Genomic DNA, 25,245 nt, shown 5'->3' with positions numbered 1-25,245 from the left:
TTTACAAAACAGAAATACAAAGGCATTGTGCTGCAATATATTCTCTCCCATTATCATAAAATGTTCTTTTCACATTCACAATCTTTCCCAATTTGCCTCCTATTTTGATTTCAAGGCTGCCTTTAGAGCTGCATACTGGTATTGCATGAAATGAAATATTGTTTCAATATGTTTTCTTCTTTCTCCAATTTTCTTCTTCTCCTTGTTTTATTGTGAACAGTAAATAAAGTTTGTTTGGAACCTACTGTATATATATAACTAATTTAACCTTGTCTGTAGTTGCTTAGTATAGGTATCAACTCCTTGAACCTTGCTCCACTGCATTTTTCAAACTTCTTGGATCGGATGTCATGACAGACATTAAATCTCTGACCCTGTTTTATAACTTTGCACAGCCATGGCAAAAATTGTTTCTAGTATGCTTCTCATGATACAGTAACCAGATCTGTGCATTTTCAGCAATCTGTGAACGTATATTTAACAATCTGTAAATAAATGGAAGGAAGGTTTCCAAAGTGCAAATGATCAGAATTCTAAATTTGAAGTTGTCCACATAAACTGTCGCTGTCTCACACACATGTATGAACTGTTGGCTCAGACAGCCGCATGTGCTAGCAGTTTGAACACTCGGCACCATCACCCTCCTCAGACATGGTTTAGCCCAGGCTGTTCGGTACAATATTTCTGTGATGTGCACTGTTAATGTAGTTGTAGCTCACAGTTAGATAAACAATATAACTTTGCTGTAGCAGGGGAATTGGTATGTTGTTTGTGTTTTTGTGATGTCTGGGTGGGGTGGGAGGGTAGGTGTTTGCCATGTCTTAACCCTGCCTTTCCAGGGAGAAACACTTTAGCCAAAACTTGGGAATGAAGTTACACTTTAACATTGATTCGGCTGTGATGTGCACAAAAATAGCTTCACATGTGATCATCTGTTGTTTGCGTGTGGATTGGAACACACAGGTTTTTATTTGCCTTTTCTCTTTGAACACATTTGCATATGCAAGAACAAAGATTGGTTTTGTTATTCAGATTTGTTTCGTAACCCCACAGAGGGATGGGCCAAATGTATTGGCATGGCATGGCAGGAAAATAAAAAGTATGTGTCAATGTAACTCCACTTGCAGAGCGCCAACATCAACACCAGTAAATCCGGCAAATCAACTTTGTCTTGCTACAGTGCAAGACAAAGTTATCAGGCAAGGCAATGAATTGTTCAGCCAAAGACATGCAGGAGCACATTCATGACAGATTACTAATCTGTTCACCTTGCACAATGAAGTGTCAAATGGAATTTCCCTTACAGGGCATATATAAACATCTCTTTATTAGTTTTTATTTTATCTTTTAACAGCGTCCATACGTCAACTGCCTCTTAGGAGCAGTAGGGCAGGGCAATGAGTCATGGATATTTTTGGATATTTAATTAGTAATAGGTAGCATGTATGACTCATTTTGCTCCAACAGCCCATGCTGCTGCAACGTTTATATGAAAACATTTTATAAAATATACAAAACATATTGTACAGTATTTGAGAACTATCTCTATCTACTGCAAAATTACATCTATATGAGAAGCACTGATGTGATGGGTTAAATGAATGTCTTTGAACTTGGGGTTGATCACTGTAAGTAACTTTCAAGAGAGGAGGGTTGGAGCTGTCATGTGATTCAGTTATTTAGAGATGTAGTTGAAGAGGTGGTTTTGGCAGTTTGTCTTGACTCAGGGAAAAGGAATAGAATGAAAGTCCCTTGTTCAGACGTTCAACCTTGTGCATTGTGGTTATGTTGTGTGGCTCCTGTTCTTGGCTCCCTGGTGCAGGTTTTTTTAAAAAAAATTTTAAGGATTATTATTATTATTTACAAAAGCTCAGGTCTGTGTTCCATTAGGGGAAATGTAGTCATGTACAGTGCAGCAAAAGCTGGCAGGAAAAAAATACAAACTAACTTAGTGTGTTCATTTTTATTGAATAAAATCAACACTATACTTAATGAGAGAGATTAAAGGTACAGTGTTCAGAATTTAGTGACATCTAGTGTTGAAATTGCATGTTGCAGCTTAATACCCCTCTCCCCATCCTCCATTTCCAAACCTGTGGTAGCCTTCATATGTCATAAAAACTCAAAAAGTGTTTAGTTTGGTCCTTTTCTAGGCTAAATAAAAGTATAATTCATACAATTTAGATTAAACATTTTTCTTCATTACATTTCTGCCAATAGTTCCCTTTCACCTTAACCTTACACACTGGACCTTTAGGAAGCTACCAAATACGAATCAACAACTGGATTTGCCATCAGAGAGAAAAGTGTCCAGTCTTGAAGTTTTTCTGGATCCACTGCAACAACTTAATGAGGATTCCCTGGGGAGAAAAAAACAGTGTTGCTCTTTAGATATCATGTCATCTAAATGAAAACAGCCACTACTAATCAACCACGACAGACAAGGAATATCTCTTACCTTCGCCTGCATACTTGGATTAATCAATTAGAGACTGACAGGTGCTGTTATAGTGTCAACACCCAGTTTACACTTAAACATACATAAGGGATTATGTTTCTTCACATAATCCCTTTCGCATATTTATTTGAATAGAGGGCTGACACATTGTGAAGAATTATTGACACAACATCTAGGAGAATATAAACTGTACAGAAATATAGAAGGCAACATTTCCCCATCTGATCATATTTTGTCCCTGAGTTCCAAAAGTTAGTGTCGATGTGCTGATTTTGTATTGTTTTGCGTAACCATGTATAGGAGGAGATCAGAAACCACATTTTAAAACTATATCTACTATGTAGCATCAGTTAAAATTGCCAATGTTGACATAGGTGTTACTGGAAAGTGGCTGCAGGACTTCAGACATGACAATGTCAAGTAAAATCACACCACAGTGAAAAATTGAAATCTTTATAATAAGAAACCAGCCCCTGTTCTTGAATCATGAGCAAGATTGTGTTCACTGCGATGGAGGACCAGTCTCAACTATGGTTCAGGTCTCTCTGGGTGATTTTTATATTTCTTTGACATACAGTGAATGACTGCTTGAAAGATGAGTTACATTCATTCCAAACCTGCTTCCTGCATTGAAAATTTGTGATATTCAAAGTTAATCTAACTTTTAAAGAAGATGGGTTTGATAACTACACGGAAACAAAAGGGCCTAATTCTTTTCTATTGGAACATACCCTCACACGTGTGTGTTTCTGAATCTACAGAAAACAGTATGCATCACTATGATATCACACAAATATGTGTGAAAAATAGTTGACATACCTTTACATTGTGGGGCCGGATCACTCCATCGATTTCCCTCACAAACTAATGCAGGAGCACCTTTTAATTGGAAACCATGGTAACAGGAGTACAGAGCCACCAGTTTTCCAGATGCAGAGGACAATATAAAATCTCCATTGTTTATCTTTGTTGGAGTGCCACACTGCTCCAGTTCTGGAATTGAGTGAAAACAGTTTTTCATGTTAATGTGCGGTGGAATGATAAAAATCATTTTTTTTTTTTTTTTTAAATAATAGGATGAGGACGAGCCAAACAGTCTCTAGCCTCAGTCTCACCACTGCTTCTCTCCTCTCTCCAAGCCTCCAGATTTATTGATGGGAGATGATTGCAAGGGAGGTAGTTAGATGGGTATGTCTCAAATCTGAAAGGATCATAGGGGACCTCCCTTATGTCAGTGTTGTCACAGATGATCCGAGACAGAGATGCTTTTACAAGCTCAGCCTTCTGTTGCTGGGTGAACATACCCTCAGCTTCCCACCAAAACCTGAAAATTAAAAACAGATGATATCACCTTTCAAAATTTTTATTTTCAATAAATGTGTCTTTACCCACACATTAACTTTTATGTTCCTAATTTGAATGTACCTATCACCATCACGAAGCGCTCTCATCTGCTTCCCGATCAGACAAGCGAAGAGGGGACCAGTTCTTGAGCCAGGCAAAAACTTTTCAACAAGTCCTCCGAGCCAAACATCGATGTTGTCAAGATGTCGGTATTTGTTCAGTATCTCCTTCGCAACCTTGTCATCTCCAATAATCTCATTGAGATCATGCAATGTCTTAATGTACTTCAGGCCACAGAACACTCTCCAATCATTGTATCCTGAAAAGTAACAATGGATCATTTACTTAATCATCTTGCTTTCTTGTCAAGTGTTAGAGAGGAAAATTGATATCTCAATGTGTTTCATGTTTCATCATGTGTGCGGAGATGAATCTGAAGATAGAGATAGTTAGCTTAGCTTCTGACTTCCTGATATATTGTTATCGACCAGTTTCTGTGTGACGTGATCAGTATCATATTGCAAGGGGCAGGAAAAATTCCCCAAATTACTATGGGATCAACAAAAAGTTGTTTTTTAAAGTGAATTATTCCAAGAAAGAAACATAGTTTCAGGGAACTGCTCAAGTTTCTACACTTGATGAAGCTTTTGGATGGTTTTCAATAGAAACTGTAGAAAATAATCTACATTAGAGTCGGACAGCACGCACTGTTGTGTGTCCACGTCTGATCTGTCAATGAAGAGATAAATTCACTGTTTCATTTTGGAAATCAGTGACAGATGATAGAAAATAAGACTGATACATTTAGATTACATTGTTGTGCTTAAATTTTCCCGACGGCAGGGATTTCACACGTTGTTACAGTTACATATATACAGTGAATAAGCACTACGACTCTTTTGTCGCAGCACTAAGCATGGGAATATTTTTGAGCTAACATTGTGCTTTTATGTTTGACTGTGCTGACAGAGGTTTTAGGACAGACACCCTTGTGAAGAGCCTTGTGTTGCATTTCCACTGATACTAGCTGCACTGGAATGCACCATGCTCGCTGCCAGAGTTGTCTATCAAAGGTGGTGTGTGATTTAAAAAAAAGTTGCCACTGTAAAGTAGTTTGCATACACATTCACCTCCAAACAGAGAATTTCTCCAGGTTCCTAAATAGTGAAAATAATCATCTATTATGACATGTGGAGATGACTCTTCTGTGCCAGTGCTGAGTATGGATCATTGATTGTATCAAATACAAACAAACAGTCTTACCATGCACTGTTGTTTTATTATTGAATGAGTGTGAAATCTACTGTGATTACAAATGTTGAGTACAAGCTTGTGTTTTTACCATCGGCATGCACATGCACCCAGTGATTGGATCAAACAAAAATAAGATGTTTTGTCATTAATATTTAGCATTGTGCTTTTTTGGCAGTGTCAGATTTATGGTGGACATTTTGTTTCTAAAAAATGTGAGATCCTACAATATGACCCACAATGCAACTTCACTTGACATCACTTGAAGTAATATATCAGAATTTGTTCAGCTCCCTCTGAAGATACAAAAATCCGACAACTTTTACTTTTAATTTAAAAGTTGTGCTCTTCAACAACTGGAAACAAACTTTGTTCAGGTTAAGCATTAACTTGTGATTGTCACAATGATTTGACAGGCTTAAGTAAATGCGACCGAATGGCACTGGCTCGAAGCCCAGAACTTACCTGGGAGACCGTGATCTCGTCCTCTCTGCAGGTTCAGGGAAGCCAGGTCCATGTGATGATTTACATTAGTGATGACCAACCTCTCCGTAACCTCCTCTGTCAGCAGCATGTTTGGGCTAACGGCTACTGATGGAGTTGCAATTATACCCCTCAGGATTGGTTCGATTCCACCTTCACACAAAAACAGTCACTATTACAGTCAACTAAAAACACATGTGTTGCAAGGATTAAGTACAATCAATACAAAACAATAAAATCACAATACACAAAGAAAAAGTAATAAGTTTTGGTTAACATTTAATTTCAAGGCCCTGTATTACACCTGTCCAGGGTTTACCCTGCCTCTTGCCTAATGTCAGCTGGGACTGGCTCCAACTCCGCCCACGATCCGCCAAAGAAAAGTGGTATAGATAATATGGAAGGAAGAAGGATGCCCTGTCTCTATGCTGTTCAGGACAGATAACAGGTTTGTGTATCACTCTTCCATTGCTTCCCCTGGTGTCTGAACACTTTCATTTGAGCAAATAGGATGAATGGACTGTTGAATGTGATGATTATAATAACAACACATAGTTTCATAGAACCAATACACTTGTGCTCTCTATAAAAGCTACTGACCATTGTGTCAGTGCAGAAAGGTGAGAAATCTAACCATCGGAGGTCAGTAAATGTGTTATGGTAATGATATAAAGAGATATAATCCATTTTATTTTTCTCAAAATTGTTGAGAATTACAGTCATACGGTTTCATCTCAATTTTGTTTCTTAGGGCAAAAATCACATTGGCATAGGATTTCTAATTTAGCACCAGCCATAACATGTTTTATTTCAGCTGTTAGAGTTATCCTTTCTAACTGGAAATAATTAAGTCATATTTGAATATAGAGATTAAATTAAAGCAAATACAGAGTTGACAATAACCAAGTTGCATAACTTTTGTATAGAATCGTATTTGCTTGTCTGGAATTGGATATGTTTGTCTTTGCTCGCACAGAGCAACTTACCAGGGGCATCTACCTTCATGAGGACTCATCTCCTCTAACAGCACCTCCTCTCCAAACACCAACATCTCTAACATGCCTAATTGGCACTTACTTCAGAGCACTTCTTCACTTGATCTCCTGCACGTTGAACTTATTTCACAATCTCCTAGTGCACTCAAGCTTCAGTGTTGTAGTTGTCACTTTGGATAAAAGTATCTGATAAATGAGTAAATGTAAATGCAGGAGTTAAACATCATACTGTAGGCATTATTTAATTGCTTTGCTGATGTTGTTTCATTTTATTGTTGGTGAATATTTCTTTTTGTATGAGCGTCCTCTTTACAATTGGAAGAAGTTAGAGGGCTCTTGTATTTGTGGTTGTGCCACAGAAATGTCTTCTCTGTATAGCCCCTTTTCCACTAGTTAAAACACCCACTAACATCTGGCTTTTGTCTGCAATGAGAATGGATATACAATCAGCATTCAGTCCCAGGTCAAATGACTCCTGAACAATCAGGGGTGATGGAAATGTGACACCTGGATGAATGTGCTAAGAGAACGAGGTGAGACAGTGCCTCTCTTTTTATTCTTTTCATGATGTCAAACATGACACACCAGGGGGGGAAAAAGAGTGGGGGGTGACTCACTCCCTCACTGGTGCTGATAGAATTAACCAATTGGTAAGATGAAGCAATCATTTTTATGAGTTAGTCTTTAACTCTTGTATTTTGTTTCTGACTATTTGTTTACTTTTGTTTTAAAAAGAAAAAAAAAAACTAAATGTAAATATAACAGAGCAATTCTAATAGAATGAACATTATAGTCGGGGACAGGGATGTGCTGGCACCTTGAATCTATCCTGTTCATCATCTTAAAGATATCTACATTGTGACATCAGTTATGAAAATGTGTAATTGCTCTACACAGAGACTCAGCACTGTGATATGGAGTGTTCATAGCATTATCTTTTATTTGTGTTTTGTCTCTAATGTGCAAGTGAAATGCAGCAGACACAGACAGTGCCTCTAAGACTCTTTCAAATCAATTCCATGTGTGTTGAGACATTTGGCAGCTCCTTCATGTGTGATTGATGGCAGAAATGCAGTGGGACTGTGAAGTTGTGATGTGAGAGCTGAGCTCTGAAGCTTGGAACAGTAGAGCTTTCCAAGCTTCACCTATGGTCATGAGCTTATGGCGGTAAAAATAACAGGATCAAGGAAACAAACTCCTGAAATGACATTTCTCAGCAAGGACCCGGGTCCCACAGGGGGTCCCCTCAGTCAGGACGAGCAAGATGAATAGGCATATGTTCGCGAACAATATCAGCATGTCTTTTTCAGAGGTTGAAATCCATACCACTGTGGAGATGAACTTTGTTTTGTATCCTACCCCTCTCTCTCTCTGTCAATTTAGATTTTTTGTAGTTTAAAAGTGAAGGAAAGACAAGAAGGATGATGGAGAGATGGGCTTAATATTTCAATTCAACAAGAGCTGAAGCACTGCAGTAGGAGGCTGGCCGTGTGAGAAGTAGACCTCCATGCAGTTTGCTACAGTAGCTAATCCAGCAGGATTCATTTCTGTTTTCATTCCATCTGGCATGAAATTATTTATATAAAAAGACAGTTCAGACATGGTTTATAGACACATAAACACTATACTTTGATTAACAGACTTCAGCACATGAATGTGAGCCCTCCGGTATTGAACTGCATATACAGCGCAATCAATAAGTTGGAGGGTGAATTTGGGTTCAATCTAGGAGCTTTATGGAGTTTAAACTGCTTGCCACAATGTACGGTTCATATTAACTGAATCTCCATAATAAGGTGGTGAGAGCTAAGTTAGCATGACCCATTATTGGAGTAATCACAATGATGAGAATAAGCCTCAGGTTAAAAAATATCACAGTTTGTTTGCTATATGTACTCAAGTGTTCATGGTCTACATTTGATAGATAAAGTACTATAATGTAAATAAATAGTGAGTAGTAAATAAGTAATGTACTGATAATAAGTGAAGAAGGTTCCTGCAGTGTCTAAAACAGATGCTTGCACCTTCTGTAACAAGTCTCATGTGACTGGGAGCACAATGAGTGATTCTATAGATGTGTATGCAACTAAGTATTCCACTAAGACAGACTTCTGATGCTGCAGTTGACCCAAATATTTTAATTTTACATTCTCTCTTCATAGGATGTGCGTACAGGATATATTATTATTATGAGTGTACTGACCTTCTTTGACTATTCTCCATGGACTGAAGAAAGTGTCGTGTAGTTTCAAGGGCGGGAGGTGCTCATGTACCTGGAAGCTCTCGTTCAGTCTCATGATAATTGGACCGATGGTAGCGTGGCCAAACCTGAAGGCAGCAGTTGCAAACACATTGGAGGCTGAGGGGTCTGTAGTTGGATTGTATCCTCCATAGGGTCCAATGTAATGTTCAAAAGACTCTGGACCAATAATTTTTGGAACATAATCTCTCATGGTTATGATCTGGGAGTCAAAGAAAGAGAGCAAGACAATCTCTTAAACATTCATAAAAGAAAATCTAAACCTGAGCCATACATTTTACCTCATTATGCTGGAAATGAGAACATCACTTAACAGACTTTACAACTTAACAATATACCCTGCTCTGAACTTATTAAATACCTGGTGAACGTGTACAGCTAAAAGAAATTCCCACAGGAGGTTTCCTTTCACATTTGTTCCCTCAAAGGTCACTGCAGAGAATTTCATCTGCCCACATCACTATTTATAAAGGCCTCGGTTCACCGTCTGAATCCTAACATATACAGTATCACACAGATCCCTATATAGTGTACATGCATGCACACAGACTGAACTGTACACACATCGATGAGATCACATTTGTTTTCAGTTTTCAAGTTCCAAATCTACAATTGTTGCTGTGAGTATACCTCTGAATTCATTGAGCTCCCTCTAATCTAGTGTAAAGACTGTCAGCAAGAGTCTCAGCAGTAAGTTTAAGGCAGAGTTACACGCATAGACTTTAATTAAACAAAAACAGTGCTAGCTGGAATAAACAAATAAAATCAAAATATGGTGCTTGAATGTGTGTTGAAAATGTATTAGTGATATACATTTTTTCTTTGGCTGGAAGTCCAACAAAAGATTTAGGCAGAATTTAGCAAATTCACATTATTCTTCCTGAATTGTCCTGCTGTTTCTGCATACAGTTTGTAGTTTGGGATTTATTTATCTGACAGCTGAGCTCATAAATGGAGTGTCTCTGAGTAGTCAAGTCTTTTACTTAATGCAAGGAAACACTCTAAACAGGCAAAGGTCTGTCCCTTTAAGCTATAAAAGCTTTTTCTAGTCATCCTCCTGTTAGGGTTAGGGTTATGTTGTAAACTCTTAAAAACTAAATAGAACACAATGATATTGCCCCTCTCAGTACATAGAACATAGGCAATAGGCAATAGGCTTGACTACTGAGCAGTAGCATTTTTCTGAAAAGCTAACATGAATAAGTGAATCTGAATATTTTTTATGAGACCTAAGTTAACATGGGATAGCTAGACCACATCATAGATTCTTAAATAAGTTATCAAACAGTCTTTTCAGTCAATCTGTCCATTTATTCTGTCTATAATCAATTCCTCACTTAATTCTAACCAAGTACCTCTTTTTTTTTATTGACCAGACGTCAACCACTTTTCAAAAAGCTTTCTAAATCAAACCATTTTAAATAACATCCTCCTGATACCTAATCTTCCCTTCTTAGACAGAAATAATAATAGAAAATCAGCTCAATGGCTGTGCCAATAATCTTGATAATTTTTCCATACGTTTTTTGGTGGATTACAGCACTTTGAGGTCTTTCAGGAGCTGAATGTGCTTTATGTCTGTTTTATGGCTTTTGGATTTTCACTGCAGCTTTTGACAAAAAAAATGGAATGCTTTAAGCACTGGCTATGCTTATCGGGAAGAGTTTAAAATTGGTTTTGTTCCTATCTCTCTGAAAGGACATTCTGTGTGACCATAGAGCACTGTAAATGCTGAACTCATGGAGTGCCTCAGGGTTCATTCCTGGGCCCATCATTATTTCTAATTTATATGCTACAGTAACTCTGCATATGAAGATGACTCATGCATCTATTTCTCCCTTAATTCAACACACCACAGTTGCAGAAACTGTAATACTGCCCTAAAGCAGCACCAAACTTTGTTCAAATAAATTATAAGCTAAAATTATGAGGTCAAGACTCTTCTACTTATCAAGTCGTCTGTCATCCTGCATTAAATCTAATTTTAGAAATATTAAAATAATTGAAAACATGATTATTGACAAAATCTTGCATCTAGTCCCTTGGAAAAATATAAAATAAAAAATATATAAAATACACAGCCATCCATGTCTTGAGAGCTGTTGAGGAGAAACTATATAGACAAACAAACCATGACAATTGGCTTCAAGGCACTGAAAGTTACAAAGGGCTCCAAGGTTGGCATATTTTTTTCTTGGTGGATAACAAGCAAAGTTTTCACATTAGAGACTGACCATTTTGATGGTACTATTAACAATAATATAAACAACACTCATACTACTACATTATATTAAGCATCGATGTTTATCTCGACCGCATAGTTTATGTTAATGCATTAATAGTAATGGTTACTTATTGCTGTGGGTTACATTAGATGTTTCTAAATGAACTGCAGTAGTGCCTGAAATAGATCCTTAAATTTAAAACTTATAGTGCAACAACATGTGGCTCAGCTTCAAAACTCAGCTGCTGCAGTCAGCACTGTTGCCTTAAAGTCTGTTCTGTAATCGGAGGTTACGTGGAGATAATTTGTAATATTATTACAGTTATTATGAATATAGTTTGGTTTAGTAGGTAACAAAGATGATGGATGTTTGGGGGGGAACAATAAACAGAACAATTTCTCAAGAGCAATTCCTGGAGGGGAAACCAGAGGGGACCACTTCATGTATAGGGTTTGACTATATACATTGCTATAGTGATATTTTAATGTACCTATTCAGAAGAATTACTTTCAAATACTTTGCATAATGTGAAAGTAATAGGAACTTTGCTTTATGACAATAAATTGAAAGCTGGCCTCCCCTGGTTACACTGTTCTTCTATGACATCCTTCCTCTATGGGCCCGCTTTGAGAAAGTTTTTATTCTAATTAGCCTTTTCTCAGATTACTGTTAACCCAACATACTTAACACACATAATTACTCATAGCATCTCCAAACTTTGTTCTCTAGTTTATTATATTGTGGCAATGAGCAGAATTACATACAAATCATCCACCTCAGGGAATATGATTGTATGTATAATACTTGTCAGTGTCTAAACTGTCCTTCTGACATTAGATAGTGCCACCATGCCCAATTCCTATTTTTATGATGTGCATTTCTCTAAAACTGTGGATGTTTTGTATCGAAGATCATTTTGGCCTTTTGGAAGAATGTAATCTGCACACAGGGATTTTTTTGGTCCTATTTAACATTTGCGTAGTTTTTCTTCTTTCCCAACAAATGTTTACACTTTCCTGGAGATTCCCTTTCTCTGCACTTTACTATGTGCATGGTGGTCCTCATGGTGACCGTTGTTCTATTTAGAAATTGTTACTACTACCTAGCTATTTATTTAAGGTCTTTAGTTTAAGAACTTTGATTTAACTAAACGTGATATAAAAAAATGTGTTCCACAGATTTGTCATAAACAGTCTCAAAATAGATCTTATAAACAGTTCATTAAAAAAGTTATGAATGGGAGCAAATTGTGAAAGCCATAATGAAAAAAGAGCTGAATTAGCTGAGAGGAGATTAAAGAGATTAGAGTCATATGACCACTTCTCACTTTTACCTAACCTAAACTTACTCTAACCCTCACCCTTACATATGAGTAATATCTCATACATACAAGTTGTCTTGTGGTCAGTTGTTTTTAATAGTTGTTTATAGCCTTGTCACTTTGAACATGGACTCAGACGAGTTGTTAGAAGCCAGTTTTAGAAACTGCAGCATCACCACTGAGGTGATTTGTAAAATATCCTTGTGCTGAGACTTTGCTATGGCAGCAAAGCAGCGGATTCCACGGCTGGTTGATTCTTACAGTCACCAGACTTAAAACGACAGCTGTCAGGGTCGTACAAGTTCTGAATCAGTTATATCAGAAGGAAGCTCCCTATGTAGAGGAAGCTTTTCACTATTTAGCTTTATCTTGTCTTGTTCAACTCACATAAATGCACACACTCAGGTTTACCAGCATCCTTACTGGTGTTTGTTCACTGCCACAGAATCTTACAGATGTAAATATAAAGGGCTCATTCTAGAGTAAAGAAAACAACAACAAATCGTACAAATTAGATGAAACGCGCTCATAAAAACATTACTAGTATTGCTGTCATCAGGTGTTGTTTGCACACTTCGCATCATGTAGCTGTGGTTGCTCAAATGTTCACGTTTCTGAGCATATTTGATTTGTGTTGACGTAAAAGCTGAGTTTCAAGTCCACTTTTCCATGCTGATGTTTTTTAATACATTGTGTCTTTGGCACATTTCTTCAGTGAAATATTCATCCAGGGGAGTGTAGCTGCTGTCCTTTAAATGTATGGGAATAACTGATGTCCTGTTTAATGATTCCATTTTATTCACTCCAAATGGCCTTAATTAGACGTTATGATAGCAAAAGACACAAAGATGCTGCTCTGAGCTGGACTGAGGGAGAGTGCTGAGGCGGAAGCTAATGCTGAAAATATGCATTATATGTTTTACAGTTTTAAAAAGCATGTGGATAAAAAGACAGGGGAAGTGCTCAGGTCATTAAATACAGAACTTATAAAAGAGAAGTTCTTAAACTCATCAAATAAACGAGAAAATAAAATGATTCATCAACCTCTGAACAGTGTGCAGGCCTCCTCTTGTGTAAATATGTACTCGAAGGTAAATGTTAAAAAAGGTGATGTAATAATTGTATAATGTGTTTATTAACCTGACCCCTGTTCAAACCAAACTGAACAGCCAGCTTTATGAATTAATCAGGCTGCAGCACAGTGCAGTTTTTAAATCAGGATTTAAAACTCTAATGTGATCTTGATATTGATGTTGTTATTGATTCTGTGAAGCTGTATTTTTTGTTTTCATGCCTCCAGTCAGAACGTGTATTTCTCTGCATTGTGAGCAGGGTAACAACCCTGAGTCAGAATTTGCTTCATCACAGAAAGTTTTTTTCAAGAGGCCTCATCTTTACATCCTTCACATCAGCTTGTCATCTTTTAATATAACTGAAACTGGCATCAATATATACAGATTATAAAATCACCAAACTCTCTGTCGTGTCTCCTATCTAACAATAATGGTGTCAAATGTGAATATCTCAATATTCTGCTTGTCCTGACTTTATACCAACCACAGCATGAGCTGTGTTTGCTTTCTGCTCATTACCATCTCTGTCTCACAATTAGCTTTTACACCACCACTATGAAATGTTCTCTTTCTGCATCTTTAATGGTGTTTTAATGGGGGATCATGTGCATATGGTTACACTGCACAGTAGTGAAAAGTAAGCATGGTCAGTTCTGCTGTGTGCACTCCAGCAAGATCAGTCCATGGCTACACTCAGTGCAGCTAAGTGACCATAGCTAAGCAGAGCACAATTACAATAACTGGTTGCAGTAATATAGTCTTTTTATTATTTATATGTAATCTCTATAAACATGACCATACCAGCAGGTTAAAAAACAAACCAAAGAACGTTCTGCAAAGTTTATCTGCAAGTTCATTGTAGCATTAAGGCGACTCATGCACCCTGAAAAACTGCATTACTGTACACGACTGTTCTGCATAAAGTTATGGCTGAAAAAAGCCACAAAATAGTTTTTGCTTGAGACCTCGGATGGGTTCTGATTTTTTGTTACAGATGTTGGCACTTTGCCACAGCTGTAGAAAGTAAAAGGTTCTTGCGGCACTAACTAGGAGTAGGAGGATATTTAGGCTTTTCTGTTGTTTTTTACATTTGAAGAATTGATCACCATTAACTTCAATTGTATTTGATTTGGCTGCAATGCAGTTTACCCCTGAAATGCAGAGTGTTTGGTGGAAGAGTACGGTCGGTGGTCCCCTTTACCGACAACTCCAGGAATTGCTCTTGAGAAATTTCTCGGTGTCTCGTCCCCCCTGACAGTGTTTAGCGACTGTGATGATTTCCTGGCCAATGATGATGACTGACACATCAGCTGATATAGAATCTATAGAGCTGTGATCTTTGTTATGAACTGAGTCCAGTATTTCACAGCCCGGCATCCAGATGGAACCAAACCATCCCAGTACAAACACAAGTAGCACACAGGTATGTGTGTGATAGGATTAACACTGTTTAATTTTTACTATTTCGCTTCAAGCCCCTTTCGGGAATAAAATAATTCTGTTAGATTTTATAGATTGGGGACATCACAGCTGTTGTCTAATTTAATGTCTGCAGTTTCGGATGATTAAAAAACATTCAGGCGATACAAATCCCCTTACATTCTGGCGAAGAGAAACAATCAGAATCAGGTTTATTGCCAGTAGGTTTACACGTTTGAGGTGGTGTGTTTGTGCAATTATAAATATAGAACAAAAAATAGGAAACAAAAATATATAAATATAAAAATATACTACAGCAGGAGGGATTTTACAGGAATTGTTAGTTGTAAAGTGTCAAAGCCACAGGTAGGGACATCAGTGCAGTTTGGTTAAAGGGTAATTACTATTTTTTGCCTCCACTTTGAAACCGACTGATTTTTATATCAGTCACAATCCTCTCCATCATACTCTCTCTCACTCCACACGTTACCACTCAGTACATTTTCTTTTATTCTGGATGTCACTGCTGTGGCCACCAAACAATTTGTCTTTCTTCAACTTCACCACAATAACAAGCTTCTCAATGACGGTGTCAGAAAGTTGCGCTTCTTCTCATCGCCTGATCCCATGATTCACCATAGAAACCCATCGTTAATTTCCCCCCTAAAATTGGCATCATATCGTCTCAAAAATCCCAGATCGGGTGCAACACTGTGCAATTTTCAGTCAGTTTAAACTGGTTTAACTTTTGACTTATTGAAACAATTTCAGTTACTAATGACATACCTGGTGCAGGGCTCCAATGATCTTGCGAGTTTCCTGGTAAATAGTCTCTGGGCTCCATTGACGATTGATGCCTCTCAGTGCCTCTGCAATTCGATTGTGCTCCCTGAGCCACAACGTATGCAACGTGGTCAGCGGCAAACCCTCGTTGACACGGGTGTCTCCCGCATTGAAACACTCCACCCTCTCCCCATCCTGATCCTGAAGGCATGATGACGGCAAAGTGGCCACAGAAGGAAGGTAGGGTCTTCCTTTTGGATCTGTGTAAAGGTCGTTGACGGCAAGTTTCCCATTGAGGCCAGAGAGATCGCGGAGAGCGCCTTCCATCTTCAGGCTGTGGCCATACACAACTGAAGCATCCAGGAACGATGTGATGGAATTCATCTGTTGTTGCTGCAGAGCTTGTTCAATATCTGACTCGGGATTGACAAAGCAGGCCGGTAAGGAGCGAAAGAAAGGCATGCAGCCTTCATGTGTCTGTAGAGAAGACAAAATAATTTACTTTTAACCCCCTTGTCAAATGTATTTTTCTTGTGATTGTGAAATTTTGAAAGAAAACTTTAACGTCTTAGGAAAAAGGTAATTTGCTTTTTGCTAAATTTTCTTTATTTTCTTTATCTCTGACCCGTATGTCTCCCACAACTTAGCCTCACATAAAGATCTGCTTGGCTCTGTCCAGTGGCAAAAAAGTTACCTTTCAACGCCTCTAAAGCTCCACTAATATTTGAGTTATACCTGATTTGTTTAATCTAGATAATTTCAGTTTTAAAGCAATTTTTTGTGTTGAAGAGGATTTAGGTGAAGGATTATTTCTTTATTATTTCTTTATTATTTCTTAAAGTAATCAGATACTGGTTGGACAGACCGTGGTAAGCAGGTCACCATTCTTCACAAAATGTTGAACTATTATTATTTAAACACAGGGCAGTGAAAACAGAACGATCAAGATTCAGATGAGTAAAATGTGGACGGACTCATGATCTGTGTCATGCTGTGATTACCTGAATGGGAAAGCAGGGATACAGATTTTCACACGTGCTCAGACAGTCCGCAGTGGGACGTGAAAGGCCAGTGCTTTGGGGGGTAAAGGTGATGTCATGGTCAGCGTACTGCCCCCACTCAACCAGCAGCTGAGAATAGGCGTCATCTTTACTTTTTGAAGAGCCCTTCATTATTTCCATGCTGACTTCACGTGGCTGTTGGCACAAGAGGATTTGTTATTTTGGATGATTTCATAGTCAATGTTTTTCATCAAATGAAACTGAATTTGCTTTATTACTGTTCGTGTGTGTGGTTTGAATGATTTTACTGAACTGGTGTCATTTTATTTTTACACACAACATGTCAGCTATTTCAAAAGGTCTGTTAAAGCAACCAACACAATCATTGGACCCAAGGTCCCAACTTTTAAAATAAAAGCTTTGTCAGTGTTTGTCCACTATGTTCAAATAAAATAATTCATAGGATATTGAGGAAGACAGGTTAAAGGGCTAGTTCACCCAAAAATGAAAATGATACTCACCACTATGCCAATGGAAGGCTGGGTGAAGTGTTTGAATCCACAAAAAAAGAGTTTCAGGGGTAAACAGCGTTGCAGCCAAATCCAACTGAAGTAAATGGTGACCACTCTTTTCAAATGTTGAAAAACATATATAAAATAAATATATAAAATGGCTCCGTACTGTTTGTGTAATGTTTAATTGTCTGTAAGCCCCAACTTTCAAATTTGACTACAAACTGTCTCATTTACATTGTGTTTTAAGCCCAAATGTTTACACCACAGGAGCATCATGGAGGCCTTTTATGTTTTTTTTAATGTTTGAACAATTGGTCACCAGCTACTTATATTGTATTGAATTCAGGTGCAACACTGTTTACCCTTGAAATTTCAAAAGGGGACTCAATCACTTCACCCACCCCTCCATCGGCATAGTGGTGAGTGGATAATGAGGTAATTTTAATTTTTGGGTGATCTAGCCCTTTAAACTTGGTCCCCAGAGTGACTGTTAGCTCGCCATCACACATACAGAACATTGGTCACATGTTTGTTCAAATTTTATTGAATCGAAAATATCACATTCCCAAATCGCATCAAATTTGACATTTACAGTTCACGTGTCACATAGCTCTTCGGCTTCACATTCATGTGGTCTGTGGAAAACAGTACTCGCTAACCGTTCATCTCTTCTGATGAAGGGTTAGTTAGATATGTTTTCCACATACAGACATTTGTGGAATTTGTAGGTGAATGAACATATACTTTGGGGATGGTCTTTCGTGTACCAATCAGGGGTTATTATGGAGGAAAGCTTTCTTGTTTGGTTCATTCTTTACTTTGAATAAATAAATGCCCTAAGTGACAAAGGGGCTGTGATATGATCCTGCTTCTTATCCCTCCAAACTAATCTATGCAACAAAAAGGAAAAGTTAGGATAGTTAGTCATCGAAAACACAAGTAAATTATAATTTCATATTTCTTATATATGAAGGTAAACTGCAGGCTGGATGTAACTGTGCATACGATTTCACTCTCACTGTGTAATGAGTGAATCAATTAATTCAATGCAAATATCAGCATCACAGTTTCTGGAACTAGCTATGGAATGTATTTTACAGCAGAGGCCATTACACTGGAATGCAGCTCTAATCTATGTCTCATCTATCGCACACACACTTCTGCTGCTCCTGTTGCTGCCGTGGACTTAATCTGCTGTAGAACAGGTTCCAAAAATAAATTAAATGTAATGTTAACTCTGGGTTTGCAGGGCAAGTTGCTTCATTTCTAATTTCGCCACCAAGACTTCAGTGTCGGTCGGAGCAAAATATTGTAGATTACCGGGGGAAGTTGGAATCCATTATGGAGCCGTCCTCGGTTCCAACCCTTGGGTTGTCTTTCCCCGTCTTCATATTCAGCTGGAAGCCATCTGACCAAGGGAGTGTTGGCTGCTCCCCAGAGAGGATTTTGCCTGACAAAAAGAATCATGAAACCTGTCCAAAAATGCTGTGGTACAAAACAGTACAGTAAATGCTGCATCACTTGTTTATCACCGCACGGTCAGCAAGAGTTTAAAATACTACATTTTTACTGACATCAAATGAACATCTTATGCTGAGTTAGCTAATTGAGGGATATACTCTGTGACTGACATGACAGAGAGAAAAATGTTATGCTGCGCAAATACGTTTTATTCAGCAAGCTATTACTGTTTACTACAATGGACTATAAGGGGGGGAATATTATTATTATTATTATCATTATTATTAGGCATTAAGAAAAAAGTCATAGTTTTAAAAAGAAAAATGTCATAATAAAAAAATAATCTTTAATGCTATGTTTCATTTCACAGGGGGACTATCAGGAGATCTGTCTCATCAGCACCACATTATCATAAGTGTCAAGGCTTTGAAGACATTGAATAAGAAACAGTGTCAATTGTGAACAAAGAACCAAGCAGACTTTGAAGTTGCTTCTTTTGTGAAAGATGAAATGTTTGGCAGTGGTCAGCTGCAGGGCCGACATTGGTCACACCTGCGTGATACTTCATCATTTCTGAACAAACAATGAGATGGAGCGGAACTCCTGTGAGCATGAGTTCTACTTGTTGCTTAATTGCTAAACAATGTTTTTTCTCTAGACTTGTAACATGAAGTCATTTTTTCTAGTTAAATTCCAACTTTATTATTGAGATATCAGGACTTGATTTGATTTTTCCCTAACAATCAGGTTTTTTCCTAATTAAATTACCATTTTATTAAATTCATCAAATTCATTTGCGTATTATTTTGACATGGCAAAATTGTTCTAGAAATCTCAGAATCATTTTTTCTTCAAATGGCTCTAATACTGTTTTATAGGTTAAAGGAGAAACAACACTGGTGACTAAAATAAATGTATGACACAGTCCACATCCAGAGCATACATCTCATTTCAATAGCACCCATAACAGTGGAGTGAACTGTGATTTGTGTGATTTCGGTTAGGGTCAAATGTCAGTAATTCAGATGTGCCTCATCTCGTGCTCTGAGTCATTTACGCTCACCCAGGATGTAATTCCGCCCCTGTCTGAATTTGTGTGTTGGTTGGTTTGTTTATTTCTATGCAAGATTAAATTAAATATAACAAACTGATTTCCACAAAACTTGTTGGAAGGATGTGTTTTCAACATTTTCACAATTTTCCCTGGGAATAATTTATAGATATGGCTGAAAAGATCAGGAAATCAGCCACATTTAGGGAACTTAGAAATTAAGTGCAGCTTGATTGAATTTAAGAAGATTATAGTTTATTTTGGCGATTTGCCAAATAAAATCCATTTATCTTTTTGCATTTGACAGAGAGCATGAAACCTGATACATTTAAAAATGGTTGTTCATGTTTTTAATTTGAGAGCAGTATATAGGTGTACTTGTTGGGATTACATCGTTTACTGATTATATAATTTGCATTGCATCTAGTTCCAGAGAGAATCCTGCATTGGAATCACGATAATACCTTTTACTGTGTAACAATATGGTTCTGGTACTTGACCAAAGGTAAGACAGCAGTTCTCTACCTGTTGTTGCAGAGGCCAGATATGGAGCGGTACTTTGAGATGTGTTGACAGGTGGTGAGATGTGTTGGATGACACTTTGACAGCTTTCCAATCAGGGCTATATCTTCCCTGGAAAACAACTCTAGTGACAAAGTGAAGTTGACACAAGAGAACTTAAATGGAATACAATCTTCCCACACATTAAAAGCCTATTAAATCTGAAGGGATACACATTATCAAAAAGGAAACAATAGCTGAGAATGTCTCCCTTTTGTTTTTTTAACGGTCTGCAACGAGGACTTTAGTAACAGTCTGCATCCATTTATATTATTCATTGTTAAATGGACCAAATGGAAATGTAGCTTTGACTTCTTGCCAACAAACTGTCTCTAATGTTTTGTTTCACTGTGAGATCCTCTGAGTTTAATGAAAGAAGGCAATTCTACCTGGTGCCGTGACGTCCCTTTTATATATCTCTCGTGCTTTGTTCTTCAGGACTTGCAGAGTTGTCTGAAAAACATCTGCCGCTCGGGAGATCTCCAGGGTCTCAGGCGCGGTTTGCCGATGGAATGAAAACATGCGATTGGAGGATGAGGGCTCGTTCCGTCTGTGCACAGAAATTGAGTTTCTTTTTGTCCGTTTTTGTATCAAGTATTGTTTCAGAACAGAGTCAGATGATGAGTCAATTCATTTGATAGTGTATTACCTTTGTCTAGAGTGGAGTAAGGCTTCTTCTACAAGTTGGAGGCTTTCTTGATATGACGAGATAATCAACTCCCTGATAGGACCTGGAAGATATGATACAAAAATACGTTAAAATGTCATGACATGCTCTCAGCCTGTGACCACAGTATCAACTGTAAATTTTACATTTACAAAAGTACTACACTTAAATTGTATATACAGCAAAAATGTTAGAGATTAACATTTTAGTGGTAATTGCTAAATTAGTTTTAAGGGTAAATGCAATACAATTGCATGGACATCATGTGACTGAAATCACATGACTTCATGGGGGTGATGTCATCGAAAGGGGTAAAGGAACTATCAATCAGAAGCCACCCCACACCCACCCCCCTTGGAATTGCAAGATAAGGTCATAACACAAGATTCATGTTCAGATTGATGATATCAATTTGTAAATAACTTAATGTTCCTAATTGATAATAAATTATGTTTATGATGTTCTCAAGCAACAAAATATGCATTTAGTTGTCGAAAATGTGTTTTAGTTTGGACAAACTAGACACCTTTTGAGTTTTCATAATAAATAAAGGCTACCACAGGTTCTCTTTAATGTTTGGAAGAGGAGGTTGAGCTGAGGGGTGTTCAGCTGCAACATGAAACTTCACCACTAGATATTACTAATTTCTACACACTGAACATTTAATAGAATATTTAAAGTAATTCAATTTTTTTCTCTATTTCGACTGGTTTTTAATAAAAATGACATTTCTTTTTGAGATTTCTGTCATTTTCCCAGAATGCTTTTTAAGAATTGGTAATATTGACCTTGTCATACATAAAGAAAGTTGATTTATGTTTTTTTAAGGCATAATATGAGTGTCCTAGGTTACAAAGTGACCTGTCCCAGATTATCAAATATCTATGAAAGAATATGAAGGTTTCATGTCTCCTCTGAGTATGTTATCTCCATTGTTTCTGCTGGTGTAATTTAAAAACGTCTTAAGGATTACAGTAAGATATATATGTTGATCCAATATGTAAAGCAGGTTAAAACATTTTCAAAGACCCTATTAGAACCATTTGTGAAATGCTAAATTAATGTGCTAACTGTGCTTGCTTAGTTTGGTTTGTTGAAGCTAGAGTGGAGAGCACACTAGTCTTCCACCGTGCTCACACTCCACAGTTCTTTAATAGATTACTGAATTATTTGTCTGTTTTCTTTTGTACTACAAAAATAAGGTTTCAGTAAAGATTATTAAACAAAGTACCTGGACTGCTGAGTTTTTTTGGAGTCTGTGTCGACTTAATGCTTTAGTTCTACTGGGCTATTCAAGAAAAGGACAGAGCCACACTAACAGTCCCATATAAATTCACCCTACCTTAGGCAAATATTTCTACATCATATCAGCTCCTTTATTTAAAAGCAGATTCTGAGTCTTTCTTCTATCACTGACTTTTTGTCAAACAATGTTGGTTTTCAAAACCTACATGTAAAATTTAGTTTGCCAGTTAAAAGTTAATATTTGAAAATATTTAAGGCTTCATTACATCAATACACAAAGAAAAATGTTTGACACATTTTTGCACCAGTTCATTAAACAGCAAGAAATCTGCTTGAGATTGAATGGCCTCTAGAAAAAATTCGAATATTTTAAGAATCCACATTTCACTTTCTTCAAATCAATAGCAAAGATTAAAACCCTAATTATGCTTTATTATGAGTTATTTATCATTGGCTGTCTCTCTTGCCATTCTATGATAGCAAACTGCATTTGAACCAATCCCTCCTTTAACATTGGTTATGACACATTTATAATGAAAAGAAAAGACCTTAATAAAAAACTAAAAATAAAAGAAATTAATACTTACAGAGGAGCTGTCCAGCATCATCAGTTGAAAAACTCTGGAGAACAATGCAAATCAACACTGCATGGAAAGTTAATTTTAAAAACCAAGCCATTTTTCCAGGCAAATTACATAAGAAGAGTCAAAGATTTTCCCAATAAGAAAGTATCCTGGTGCTGGGTGGCCTGTTGAACCAGTCTTTTTATATTCAGATATGGCAGAGAGTCCAAGATTAAATAAACCGGCCTCACTGGAGGAACTCAGGGATTCAGTCTTTCTATTGTCATTGGTTGAGTGATTTGAAAAAAAAAAAACAAAAAAACTTTCCCCTCCCATTATCTCAGCCACTTGGATATTTGTCCTGGATCGCTCTCACCACAGAAAACATGAAGATGAAGAAAGTTTTGGGAGTAAACACAAAAGTATTGCAGGATAGACAAAACTGCGAAGTAACACAAAAGTGTTTGTCAGAAGAATCCTTGCAGTGACCCTGAGGGCTCTGTAGTTTATACTTTAACAGAGTAGATTAAATAAAGTCAAATAAATGTGTGAATTTACTCTACAGAGCAAATCTACCAAATCTAGTGACTCATTTAGAATGTGTTGATTTTGTAAATGCTGATGTGGTCTGGCCTCAAACTATCTGGGGGCCATCAAAGAAAAAAGTAAATTATGGCTCATGGAAATGAGCCTGCTTAGCATTTATTGTTATCCTATGCAGCATGGCCTTTCAGTGACAACAGCTTTCACCAGAGCCATCTATCTTATTATTAATCACCATTAATGTATTTTATTAAAATAGTGCAGGGCTGCTTACATCTTCTTTTAATAGTTCCGACTCTGACGGCACTCTTACTGATAAAACTTGTCACTGTCTTTCTATCAGACTTTGCTTCAAGGACAGAACAGACGAAATAAAAGGGCACAGTATCAGCAGCAGTCATTCCAGTGCTTTAATGGGTTCATGGTCCTGCTTCCTTCTCTGTGCCTCCATTCTCCCGAGCCTATTTTCTAAGTTTTAGATGCAGACTGTAGGGATTACTATCAGTGGGAAAGGCCATGGCAGCGGTCCTGAAGTTGCCCTGGAAACTTCCCCTCATCACAAATACTTCAGTTAGCATTCAGGGTCCAGTGCCGCCAGTGGGGTCAACTGTGAGAGTCACGGCCCATTGATAGTTGAGCAGCACACTTGAAATTCATGCTTGACGTGGTGCTGTTGCAACTTCATGATGCTGTGCGTGTCGCAGCAGCTGGCAGTGACCTCAGCAGTGGGCTAAAGATCATCTTGGATGTGGTGCTCTGTGCCCTGTTTTTGTCACGGTGACTGCTTTGGCTTCAGCACAGAAGTATTTCAGTCCAAAGAAACAACAAATGATCTCAGAGTTTTGACTTCAAGAGAAAAACTTTTGGAAAATATCTTATATATATTTTGTCCTCACTGTGGAATCAGGCAGACTTGTACTAACTACTTAACTACTTACTATATTATTGACGACTTAATTAATGTTACAAACCGTAGATAACCTGAACAATACAGACCAATACAATACTATGTAAGGCAGTGGCAGCTTGTTAATAAGGGGTGCTGGGGCGTTGCCCCCCCAAACATCCTGAGAAAATAAAGCATATTTAAATATGTTAAACATAATTTAATTAATTGTTTTTTCTGTCAAAATACATTTACTTCCTGGTGCAGGGCGCTGGCCAAGTGGATGTGAATGTGGGTCTTTAAATTTTTGGCCACTGGACCTGCTGCTGATCTTTAATTGTTTTTTGCAGATTTTCCACAGGATGCAGCTCTCTGCACCCCGGACACTCCCACTTTTATTTACAGCGAATAGGTATTGATTTGATTTTTGATCTAATGTGATTGGCCGACTCTCGATGCCATCACTGAGCTACTTCCGCTGCGAGCTGACTGGCAAAGATATGGTGAGTGGAACTGAGGTGAAATGCGGTAATTTCTTTGTAAAAACACTCTTTCACCAGGCGATAGTAAGAATCAAAGACTGAACCGAGGACAAGTTCACACCCTGGGCTTCTCCTGCTCTTGCTGTGAGAAACAAAGTTGACTAACTGGATGTGGTGTAAGTAATGTCTTTTACTGCTTCCCCTGTTTGCTGTTTTTAAGTGGTACTGCGGACCACGACGGGGGTGCGAGACCTAAAACATCTCAATGAAAAGTGCAGCATGAAAGCTGTCACCGTCTCTCAGGCACACTGATGCTACATTACTGCGGCAGGCTCAGCATTGCTCAGCAGCTCAGTGAAGGCTACAGGACTGGCATATTGAGTTGTGTTGTGTTGTTGTTAAGTCTGGCTTCAGTTTGTTTGTCCAGGACAACACTGCACCCCCCCCCCCCCCCCCCCCCCCCCCCCCCCCCCCCCCCAATAAATGTTATCAGCTGCGTCACTTCTACCTTTTGTGGGCTAAGGCTCAGCGAGGGGGCAATTTAAGGCTCGTAATGAGGTAGAATGATCAGAAAATCAAGTGATTTGAAATAGCTGCTGTCAACGGGTGATTGTAATCATGATTTAGTACAAAGGCAACAAGGCCTCGTCCTTCAGGA

The 25,245-nt window shown here is 37.9% G+C and overlaps 1 protein-coding gene across 1 annotated transcript; it reads right to left on the bottom strand.

Moving 5' to 3' along the window:
• Positions 1 to 1,923: 1,923 nt before the first annotated feature.
• On the bottom strand, positions 1,924 to 22,964 carry tpo (thyroid peroxidase). Its single transcript, XM_020084783.2, has 13 exons — positions 22,701 to 22,964; positions 20,851 to 20,932; positions 20,591 to 20,751; positions 20,166 to 20,286; positions 18,449 to 18,578; positions 16,614 to 16,808; positions 15,616 to 16,089; positions 8,735 to 8,993; positions 5,519 to 5,689; positions 3,884 to 4,121; positions 3,574 to 3,782; positions 3,278 to 3,451; positions 1,924 to 2,360 (listed from the first exon to the last, which is right to left on the bottom strand). The coding sequence occupies exons 1-13, from the start codon at positions 22,789 to 22,791 to the stop codon at positions 2,347 to 2,349; spliced, it is 2,319 nt and encodes a 772-aa protein (XP_019940342.2). The 5' UTR covers positions 22,792 to 22,964; the 3' UTR covers positions 1,924 to 2,346.
• Between the last annotated feature and the right edge of the window lie 2,281 nt (positions 22,965 to 25,245).

This window comes from Paralichthys olivaceus, chromosome 12, assembly GCF_024713975.1.
Source record: "Paralichthys olivaceus isolate ysfri-2021 chromosome 12, ASM2471397v2, whole genome shotgun sequence".
NCBI lineage: Eukaryota > Metazoa > Chordata > Actinopteri > Pleuronectiformes > Paralichthyidae > Paralichthys > Paralichthys olivaceus.
Note: the sequence above shows the minus strand (reverse complement) of the source record. Positions and strands in the feature narration are given on the sequence as shown.

Coding starts and splice junctions, on each gene's coding strand:
- tpo (XM_020084783.2), bottom strand. CDS start 22,791: ATGGCTTGGTTTTTAAAATTAACTTTCCATGCAGTGTTGATTTGCATT. Junction 20,752..20,850: donor TTACTCCACTCTAGACAAAG/GTAATACACTAT, acceptor TTCTGTGCACAG/ACGGAACGAGCCCTCATCCT. Junction 8,994..15,615: donor TCATTGGAGCCCTGCACCAG/GTATGTCATTAG, acceptor TTTGACTCCCAG/ATCATAACCATGAGAGATTA.